The following is an 11,857-nucleotide window of genomic DNA, read 5'->3' on the forward strand; positions in this document are numbered from 1 at the left end:
TGAATTACCACACTGGACGGCCAATTTTGCGCACGAGTCTGCAGATTCATTCCCACTTATTCCAGAATGACCTGGAATCCATGCCAAAGTAACATCCAAACCCTTTAAATAACATGAGTACAGTTCTTCACGAATCCTTAAAATAATTGAAGACCTTAGTTTACTATGAAATGGATTTCCCTTTATAGCCAATATGCAACTTAAAGAGTCAGTACAAATAACAGTCTGTTTAAAGTCATGGGAGTCTGTGAAACGGATTGCTTCTAACAAAGCAACAGCCTCTCCAGTAAACACAGATGATTCGGGAGGACATTTAAATTGTAATATAATTTTGAATTTTGGTATCCAGCAAGCTGCACCAACACAGCTTTCTTTTGAAAGCTTTGATGTATCTGTAAAGATGAGGATGTGATTTGAAAAATTTTCATTTACTATGGATTGAAATTTTGTGTTGGTGTCAGCAGCTCCCTTGGTTAGACCAAGATTAGTGATAACAGAAGGATGGTGCACTAAAGCTTTATAAGGTGTACAGAATAAAGGATTAGATGGAGAAGAGGACAAGGGATGGGGAAGAGAAGTAAATTTCAGGAAACTATTGAGCAAGTAGGGTAGGGGCCTGCCCGGAGGAATGAGGTCCGCTAAATCAGATAGCTTGGACCATAGAGGGTGGGATGACAGCTGTAACATTTTACCAACAAACCGATCACACAGGAATTGGCGACGGATAGGATAGGGAGGATCAACACACTCAACCTGCAGTGCGTTGGTGGGAGAAGACTTCATTGCACCTATAATAATTCGTAGGCATTTGTATTGGATTCTATTGAGTTTTTCAGTAGCAACTTTGTTAAAGGGGTCTAAAACAAATAATCCGTAGTCAATGTGACTACGGATAATGGCATTGTACAGTAGTTTGAGAGTATAAGGGTGTGCACCCCACCACACACCAGACACAGCTCTTAAAGCGTTGATGCCGTTTTCACATTTTTTACTCACATGTTCAGCATGGGCAATTCCGTTCAGTCTTTTATCGAGAATCATGCCTAAGAATTTAACATTTTCTGCTAATTGGATAATATTATTACCGCAATAAATTTGAAAATCAGGAGTTACTCTCTTTTTGGAAAATACTACCGCCCGGCACTTTGCTACTGATAGTGCCAAGCCATGATCAGAGAGCCATTGGTTTAAATAGTGTAAAGCAGTATTCAGACGATAAGTTATGTCCTCCACAGATTTTGAGCTGTAGTAAAGGACGATGTCATCAGCGTATTGAAGAATGTTACAAAAACTATTGACAGACAATTCAAGGTCATGAGTGTATAAATTATACAACAGAGGACTTAGAGCAGAACCTTGAGGCAAACCTTTCCAGACAAGTCTGGGAGGTATAGTAAGAAGTGGATGTTTCACAGATATTGATCTACCGGTCAGCAGATTACATACGAAATGAGCCATCCTCGGCGGAATACTCAGCTGGTGCAATTTTTGCCTGAGTACCGGAAGAAGAACATTATCATATGCAGATGCAACATCTAGAAAAACACCAACCAAATACTCTCCTTTGGCATACGCTCGTCGAATGTCTGTAGTAAAAACACTGAGACTATCTGTGGTACTTAACCCCTTTCTGAAGCCAAACTGAGAGGGTGCTAAGATATTTCTGCTCTCCACTATCCACTCCAAATGATTTTTTATAAGCCGTTCCATAATTTTTGATAAAGCAGAAGCTAGAGCAATGGGTCTGTATGAATTAGGATCAGAAGGAGATTTTCCAGGTTTTAGGATGGGAATAACATTTTGGAACTTCCAAGATTCGGGGATGTTACCTGATTGAAATATGTTATTGATTAAATTTAAAAAGTGCCTCTTAGACTTCTCATTTAGTCTAGCAATAAAAGAGTAAGAGATACAGTCCTCACCTGGACTTGTATCTCTTAAATCCGTTAAGACATTTTTGAGTTCTTCGAACGAAAAATTTGCATCCATTTCATCCGAAGATTCAATCAGTGGGGATACAAATAAATCATAAGATGGTACAAAGGGAGGAGCAAGTTTGTTAGCAAAATCATTAAGCCATAGGGAGGGATTATTGGAAGTAGGACTGGAACTATTGTTAAGAGAACGACGAAATCTCCTAACATTCGTCCATACAAGTGAGGAAGGAGAACGAGGACTAAGGGATTCACAAAAATTAGTCCATCCAAGTTTTTTCTTTTTCCCAGTTAAGTTTCTAAATTTCGCATCACTGCGCTTGTACTCAATGTAATTCTCCATAATCATACAGGCAGCATATGATTCTTCGGCAAATGTTCGCCGATCGACAGAATCAGAGCATTCCTGATCCCACCAGGGATTGAAATGCATCCAATTCTGAATGGAGTGTTTTTTAGGGATATGCAAGTCAGCTGCAGACAAGATGGCAGAGACAAAACGATCATAGCAAAGAATGATATTCTCAAAATTACCGAATTCAGGAAGATTGCCCAGCATGCAATCCACAGAGTCGGCATACTCTTTCCAGTTAGCTTGTTTTAAATTATATTTAGCGGAAGAATTTAGAGGGGGAGCAGGGGAATGTCTATTATGTATAGAGAGGAGTATAGGGAAGTGGTCACTACCATGGGTAGAAGGAAGAACAGACCATGATAGCTGGGAAGCAAGAGAAGGAGAAGATAAGGAAAGGTCAACAGCGGTCTTAGGATTCTGATTTGGATTAACCCTACGAGTCGGAGAGCCATCATTGAGAATGCAAAGAGATACATCATCAATCATGTCTACCAACGAAGGAGAAAATCCATCACAGTAATAACACCCCCACAATGAGTGATGAGTGTTAAAATCACCCAGGACCAACACAGGACTAGGGAGAGAAGAGATAATAGACTTTAGCTCAAGGAAAAGAGAGAGAAAGGGGTGAGGGATATAAATCGAGAGGAAGGAGATATTGAAAGCCCTCACAGCAACAGCATTAATCTGTTGGCTGTGAAGAGGGATAGGGATAAGGGTATAAGGAGAGGAGTGCTGGATAAGGATAGCACCACCTCCATACCCGTCACTTCTGTCCTCCCTTAAACAGGCGAAACCTGGTACCCTAAACCGGGAGCCAGGCACCAACCATGTTTCCGAGAGGGCAATAATGACAGGATTATACAGAGAAATAATGTTAAGTAATTCGTGCTTTTTGGCACGAATACTTTGACTATTCCACTGTAGGAAGCTCAGTGGCTCCATTGTTTAGTATTTTATAAATTGTTAGTAAATTCTGGGCAACGTTGGACGGTATAGGAAGTTCATCAGCGGTTTGGAAGATACTCACAAGGGTTTCAGTTAGTGCAACCAATAGATCTTTTCTAGATTCCATTGGACTGTCAACACCTTGGTTTAAAGCAGAACCATTAGGAAGGGAAGAAGGACAATTGGCAATTAGGGCTTGATGAGCTTGTCTATTATATCCCTTTGCTAAAGGAGCGCGGGGACAGGGAGACTGGAAAACTGTCTTTCGGTAGGATTTATATGGAGTGACAGGGGCAGATGAGTTTGGTGATAAGGTGTTAGAAAGTGTGGGTGGGGAGGATATTTCCTTAGCCATATCGGCATAGGATCTGCGGACAGGAGGGAAACGAGCGGAAGCCTCTATATATGATATACACTCCTGAGACATTGTAATTTTGATGGACTGTTGCCTTGCAAACTCAGGACAGTCCTTGTCTGAGGCAAAATGTTTGCTCTCACAGTATAAACAATAAGAATTTTCCCTGCTTCTGTCACATGCTTCACCATTGTGGGACTCTGAACACTTGTAACACCTTGGCTTTGATCTGCACTGTGATTTTACATGACCAAATCGACAACAATTTAAACATTGGATAGTAGGGTATCTATAGGGTTCAACTGGGAGGGATGAGTGATATGAAAAGACCCTTTCAGGCAACATTTGACCACGGAATGTGACTACAACCGACTGAGTCGGGACCCATGTAGTCACACCCTCACTGACACACTTTCTATTTAAACGCCTTACTTTCATCACCTGTACACCACTAGAGGGAAACTCCAAGGAACTTACAAATTCATCTAGTGAAAAATCAACTGGGACATCCCTTACAATACCCATTCTAGTAATATTGAACGTTGGGATAACAGCAACATATTTACATAAGCTGAGTATGGGATTGGATAAAAACAAATTCGCTGCAGTAGCTGTTGAGAATTCAACGCTAATTTTGTTGCGACCAACACTTTTCACACCATCGCTGGTGATATTTGTTATTTTATTTATGTGAAGGAATTGGCCAAATTTAATGGGTTTAATGGAAGTCCCAGCTGCAGGGTCTGGAGTTTCCCTTGACACATATACTATAAAAGGGCCTTTGTCCGTATCAAGGTAGGACTTAGGACTTTCAGATAGGGAAGGGTGGACATATAAATTTTGAATGGATGGAGTCGCAGTGGCCGGGTTAATAATTGTTTTTTTAATAATTTCATTATTATTAATAGGTGTATCATCACCTTGCCTTTTTCGGGAAGTCGTTTGCAAATCACCTATGCCACCTCCAGGGTCAGGGGGATCGGGTGGATGCTCTGCATCCATTTTAAAACTAGCTAACCTAACTTACCTTTTAATATATCTTATCTAACTACAAAAACAACACAAACACTTACACAAACCTACCACCTTAATAACACAGATCTTTTATTTAAGAAACTACAATTTGTACAAAAAAAATTATGAATAATATACACAAAAACAAGAAACTCTCACTAACACGTGTGTCAACCAAAACAAACGTTTGACGAAAATGAATTGATTGATTGATTGATTTCTCGAAATATGGCGTTTCGAGCGTGCCAGTTGAGCACAATTCATTTCGCCAATGTCACGTTGTATGGAAAACACACGAAGGAAATTGACCGGTAATAAAAAAGATAAATATACACAATTATAGAATACATGTAACCAAAAGAGATCCTGTGTTAGTACAGCCTTCACCTAAAACAAAACAAACACAAATTTACAATATATACACAACACATTAGATTAGTAATAAATAATATTTTACATGGGGGTTAATTTAAAGTTTTATTTTGTTAAGTTTAATATATTTACATAAAAATTTACATAAAGGACTAAACACAAACATTAACAAACACTGAACATTTAAAGGACGAGGGACTTTATGAGGGAGGACATCATATAAGGGACGAGTTAACTTAGGACAAGAGAAAAGGATGTGGGAAGGGGAGCCGTCGTCCAGGCCACATTCACACAGAGAGTGGTCCCTGACCCTGATCTTAGCTAGATGTACAGGAGTAGAAGCATGCCCAAGACGTAAGCGACAGATTGTTGTAATAATCCTCCGTTCAATAAACCTTTGAGAATAAAACCAAGGTCGCCTAGGAATATCAGGTTGAATAAGGGCGTAATACTTACCTTTATGGGATTTTGACTCACTCCAGGAATTATTCCAGGACTTATGCAGATGAATATCCGCAAGGGACATCAGATCTTGGGCGGAATTGGAAAAATGGTCTAATGTGCCACACTGAATAGCTGATTTAGCGCAGGAGTCTGCAGATTCATTCCCACTGATTCCAGAATGTCCTGGAATCCACACCAAAGTAACATCCAAACCCTTTAGATGACAAGAGTACAATTCTTTACGAATCCTTAAAACAATTGAAGATCTCAATCTACTATAAAATGGGCTTCCCTTTAAGGCCATTAAGCAGCTTAGTGAGTCCGTAAAAATAACCGTCTGTTTAAAATTGTGGGAATGTGTAAACAGGACTGCTTCTAACAAAGCAACAGCCTCGCCTGTGAACACAGATGATTCGGGAGGGCATTTAAATTGTAATATAATTTTGAATTTTGGTATCCAGCAAGCTGCACCAACACAGCTTTCTTTTGAAAGCTTTGATGCATCTGTAAAGATGAGGATGTGATTTGAAAAATTTTCATTTACTATGGATTGAAATTTTGTGTTGGTGCCAGGATCTCCCTTGGTTAGGCCAAGATTTGTGACGATACAAGGAGAATGAACTAGGGCGTTATACGGTGTAAGGAATAGTGGATTAGAAGGAAAACAAGTCAAAGGATTAGGGAGAGAGGTAAGTCTAAGGAAGCTATCAAGCAGGTATGGTAAAAGTTTGCCTTGTGGGATGAGATCAGCTAGCTTAGATAGCTTAGACCGTAGAGGATGGGAAGACAGCTGCAACATTTTACTCACAAATCGATCGGAAAGGAATTGTCGGCGGATAGGAAGTGGAGGATCTACACACTCCACCTGCAATGCATTGGTAGGAGTAGACTTCATCGCACCTAGGATAATCCGAAGACATTTATATTGTATTCGGTTTAATTTTTCATTAGGTAATTTATTAAAGGGGTCTAACACAAATAATCCATAGTCAATATGACTGCGAATTATAGCATTGTACAGCAGTTTTTGAGTATAAGGGTGTGCGCCCCACCACACACCAGACACAGCTCTCAAAGCATTAATGCCTTTTTCAAATTTCCTGCTGAGATATTCAGAATGAGCAACTCCGTTCAATCGTTTATCAAGTATTATGCCTAAAAATTTGACGTTTTCTGTTAGATGAATGGGAATATTATCACACTCAATTTTAAAATTTGGAATTACTCTCTTTTTTGTAAACACGACCGCTTGACATTTATCTACCGACAATGCCAGGCCATGCTCAGAGAGCCACTGGTTAAGATAGTGCAAGGCAGTATTTAAACGAAAAGTTATGTCCTCCACAGAATTTGAGCTGTAATAGAGGACGATGTCATCAGCATACTGAAGGATGTTACAGAAATTATTAACAGATAATTCAAGGTCATGTGTGTATATGTTATACAACAGCGGACTAAGAGCTGAACCTTGAGGAAGACCTTTCCAGACAAGTCTGGAAGGTATAGTAAGAAGCGGATGTCTTACAGATACCGATCTCCCGGTCAGCAGATTACATATGTAATGGGACATCCTCGGCGGAATACTCAGCTGACGCAATTTCTGCCTGAGCACCGGAAGAAGAACATTATCATATGCAGATGCGACATCTAAAAAGACACCAACCAAATACTCTCCTTTGGCAAAGGCTCGTCGAATATCTGTAGTAAGAATACTGAGACTATCAATAGTACTTAGCCCCTTTCTAAAGCAAAACTGAGAGGGCGCTAAGATATTCCTACTTTCCACTATCCATTCCAGTCGATTTTTCAAAAGCCGTTCAACAATCTTAGATATAGTAGATGCCAGGGCAATGGGTCTATAGGAATTAAAATCTGAAGGACATTTTCCAGGTTTGAGGATAGGGATAACAATTTGGGACTTCCATGAGTTGGGTATATTGCCTGATTGAAATATTTTATTTATCATGTTTAGAAAATGGTGTTTAGAGTTATCATTTAATTTTGTAATAAAGGAGTAATAAATACCATCCTCACCTGGACTGGTATCCTTTAAATCCGTTAAGACGTTTTAAAGTTCTTCAAAGGAAAAAGGAAGATCCATTTCCTCCGAAGATTCAACCGGCGTGAATATAAATAAATCTTGGGATGGGACAAAAGGGGGAGCCAATTTGTTTGCAAAATCGTTGAGCCAAACAGAAGGATTATTGGAATTGGGACTGCTGACATTGTTAAGAGATCGGCGAAATCTCTTAACATTTGTCCAAACAAGGGAAGACGAGGAACGAGGACTAAGGGATTCACAAAAACTTATCCAACCACGTTTTTTCTTTTTCCAAATGCAATTTCTAAACTTCGCATCCTTGCGTCTGTAGTCGATAAAATTTTCCATAGTCATACAGGCTGCGTATGACTCCTCGGCAGATGTTCGCCAAAGGACAGAATCAGAGCATTCCTGATCCCACCAGGGATTGAAATGCATCCAATTCTGAATGGAGCGGTATTTGGGGATATGTAGGTCAGCAGCAGACATAATAGCAGAGACAAACCCTTCATAGTAAACAGAGATACTCTCATAATTACCAGACTCAGAAAGATTGCACAACATGCAATCCACAGAGTCGGCGTACTCGTTCCAGTTGGCCTTTTTTAAATTAAATTTATGGGGAAGGGAAGGAGTAGGAGTGGGAGGAAGTCTATTATTTAAGGACAGCAAAATCGGGAAATGATCACTACCATGGGTAGATGGAAGTACAGACCATGATAGTTGGGAAGCAAGAGAAGGAGAAGATAAGGAAAGGTCAATAGCAGACCTAGGGTTCTGATTTGGATTAACCCTACGAGTCGGTGACCCATCATTGAGAATGCAGAGGTCCACATCATCAATCATTTCCACCAACGAAGGAGAGAATCCATCACAGTAGTAACACCCCCACAAAGTGTGATGGGTGTTAAAATCACCCAGGACCACCACAGGGCCGGGAAGCGAAGAGATAATAGACTTAAGCTCTAGAAAGATGGAAGGGGAAGGATGAGGGATGTAAACAGAAAGGAAGGAAATACCAAGGGTCCTCACAGCAACAGCATTCAACTGTTGACTATGAGAAGGGAGAGGAATACGGGAATATGGAGAAGAGTGCTGGATGAGGATAGCACTACCTCCATACCCGTCATTTCTGTCCTCCCTTAAACAGGCGAAACCTGGCACCCTGAATCGGGAGTCAGGCACCAGCCATGTTTCTGAGAGGGCAATAATGACAGGATTATGCAGAGAAATAATAGAAAGTAGTTCATGCTTTTTAGCATGAATACTATTACTATTCCACTGCAGGAAGAATAGTGGAGCCATTGTTAAGGATTTTAAAGATTTTGAGTAGGTTTTGGGCAACGTAGGACGGTAAAGGAAGTTCATCAGCAGTTGAGATTATGCTCACAAGAGTGTCAGTCAAAGCAATTAACAGATCCTTTGTAGATTCTGCTGGACTGTCAGAACCTTGATTTAGAGCACAACCATTAGGAAGGGACGGGGAACAATTGCTAATAATGGACTGGTGAGCTTGTCTATTGTATCCCTTTGCCATAGGAGCGTGGGGACGGGGAGCTTGGAAAACTGTTTTACAATAGGATTTAGAGGAAGTAGCAGGTCTGCTTTGTTGGGATTGGGAGTTTGTGAAAACAGGAGGTGAGAACATTTCTATAGCAACATCTGCATAGGAACGTTGGACAGATGGGAACCGAGAGGATGCTTCCATATAGGAAATACACTCTTGCGACATAACCGTCTTAATGTTCTGTTGTCTTACAAACTCAGGGCACCCTTTATCAGTTGCAAAATGTTTAGCTGTGCAATGGATGCAGGTTGAATTTTCCTGCCGGATGTCACATGCATCACCAGTATGAAACTGGGAACACCTATAGCACCTTGGCTTTGATCTACACTGTGACTTAACATGACCAAAACGACAGCAATTAAGGCACTGGATTGTAGGATATTTATAAAGTTCAATATTAAGGACAGATTTATAGGAGAACACTCTTTCAGGCAATTGTTGGCCACGTATAGTAATTACAACAGTTTGAGTTGGAACCCATGTAACTACACCCTCACTTACATTCTTGCGGTTCATTCGTCTTGCTTTTATAACTTCTCCGCATGCACTAGGGAATATCAGTGAGCCAACAAACTCTTCCAAAGACCATTCAACGGGAATTCCTTTTACAATTCCCATCCTTGTAATATTAAATGTCGGGATTACACAAACATATTTACATAGACTAAGAACAGGGTTATTCAAAAATCTATTTGCTGCATCAGCAGATGTAAATTGGACACTGATTTTATTGCGACCCACATTTTTAACTCCATCATTAACTATATCAGTGATTTTATTAGTATGGAGAAATTGACCAAATTTAATGGCTCTTATAGAGGTCCCTGCAGATGGATCAGGAGATTCCCTTGACACATACACAATAAAGGGACCTTTATCAGTACTAATATAGGATTTTGGAGCATCGGATAAGGCAGGGTGGGTCCATACATTCTGGATGGAAGGAGTGGCAGTGGCTGGGTCTATGATCGTTTTTTTAATAACATCTTGGTTTGAGGATGTTTCCTCAACTTGTCTTTTTCTATTAACTGTAGAATTTACATTACTCCCCCCAGGATCAGGGGGGTCAGGTGGAGGATCAGGATCCATCTTAGAATAAAAATAACCTAACTAAAACTAATCTAATCTATAAGACAACACAACTACTTACTATTACCAATCACCTTATTAGTATGGACCTATTTACACTATTATATATTGTTTCCACTATGTAAAATAAACATTTTCAGTACTAAAAAAAGATATTTTCACGAACACGTGTGTTAACCAAAACAAACGTCAGCGAAAACTACGAAAATGAAAAGAGCGGGAGCGGAAGACATTAACAGTGACATTGACACATTGCAGTACTATATTTGACAGTTGACATTTGTAGCACAGAAGTCTCCCAACTATATATATTTATAAATACACACACGTGTATATTTGAATATTTTTTATTTTTTTATTTAAATATAAATTTTATTTAAATATATATTAAACCATGTTTAATATTTTTTATATTAAATATTATATATATATATATATATATATAATTTAAAGCTTTTGGGTTCATACCCCAAATATAAAGGAAATCCCTTTTTTTTAAAAATAAAGTGCCTGATAAAAGGATTATTCTGATAGGATAAATAATGTAATATTTTACCTTTATTATATTTTATAGAATTAAACTATATCTAATAATTTCAAAAATTATTGTGCATTTTACACTAAAATATATTTTTTTTATAATGAATTTAAATTCATCTTTAGAATATTTTATTCTTATTTTTTATTTTATTAATTAATAATTCCAATAAAATATTTTTCTTATTTATTTTATTTTTCAGAACTATAATTTCTATTTCATCAAATTCATGATTAGGATGCTTACTTAGATTTATCCCCTTAATCTCTTCCCCCAATAATCTATTAAATTCAGAAGCTTCCTTAAAATATTTTTTAACTCAATCTATTGCATCAATTATTTTTTTATTTTCTATCCTATTGAATTTATTTCTTATAAAAATATTTATTAATGATTTATTATCAATTATTATAAATTCTGCAATATTAATAAAAATAGGTTCTGTTCCTTTTCATTTTTGACTTCCTAATATTATAGAAAGATTATCATGATTTAATAGATTTATTTTAATAACATGACAAAAAATTTCACCAATAATTTTATTATCTTATAATATAAATTTTATTTTTTTAATTTTTATTATAATTTTTAATGTAATAATTGGAGCTGTAGGAAGATTTAATCAAACTTCTTTACGTAAATTAATAGCTTTTTTCTTCAATTAATAACATTGGTTGATTAATTTCAGCTTTATTAATTAGAGAAAATTTATGATTAATATATTTTCTATTTTATTCAATATTTTTATTTATTTCATGTTTTTTATTTTATATTACTAATATTTTTTATATAAATCAATTATTTAATTTTAATTATAATTTCTTAATTAAATTTTCAATTATAATTAATTTTTTATCATTAGGGGGATTACCTCCATTTTTAGGATTTTTTCCTAAATGAATTATTATTAATTTTTTAATTAATAATAATCTTATTATTATTAATTTTTTTTTTATTATAAGTAGATTAGTAATATTATTTATTTATATTCGAATTATTTATTTTTCATTTATATTTTTTTCTTTTAAATTAAAATGAATTAAAATTTTTATTAAAAATAATTTATTTTTTTTAATTTATTTTTTTAATTTTCTTTCTTTATTAGGTATAATTACTAGAACTTTATTTTTTATTTAATTTAAGGTTTTAAGTTAAATAAACTAATAATCTTCAAACTTATTTATAAAGAAATTCTTTAAG

At 36.9% G+C, this 11,857-nt stretch overlaps 1 protein-coding gene across 1 annotated transcript; it reads right to left on the bottom strand.

Moving 5' to 3' along the window:
• Positions 1-2,648: 2,648 nt before the first annotated feature.
• Positions 2,649-10,422, bottom strand: LOC146526513 (uncharacterized). Its single transcript, XM_085207046.1, has 2 exons — positions 10,181-10,422; positions 2,649-4,993 (listed from the first exon to the last, which is right to left on the bottom strand). Exon 2 carries the CDS (start codon positions 4,592-4,594, stop codon positions 3,203-3,205), a length of 1,392 nt encoding a protein of 463 aa, XP_085063172.1. The 5' UTR covers positions 4,595-4,993; positions 10,181-10,422; the 3' UTR covers positions 2,649-3,202.
• Positions 10,423-11,857: the final 1,435 nt, after the last annotated feature.

The sequence above is a fragment of the Heliconius melpomene genome, unplaced genomic scaffold (genome assembly GCF_056956725.1).
Source record: "Heliconius melpomene rosina isolate 202511_hmr_F unplaced genomic scaffold, ASM5695672v1 ptg000031l, whole genome shotgun sequence".
Lineage (NCBI taxonomy): Eukaryota > Metazoa > Arthropoda > Insecta > Lepidoptera > Nymphalidae > Heliconius > Heliconius melpomene.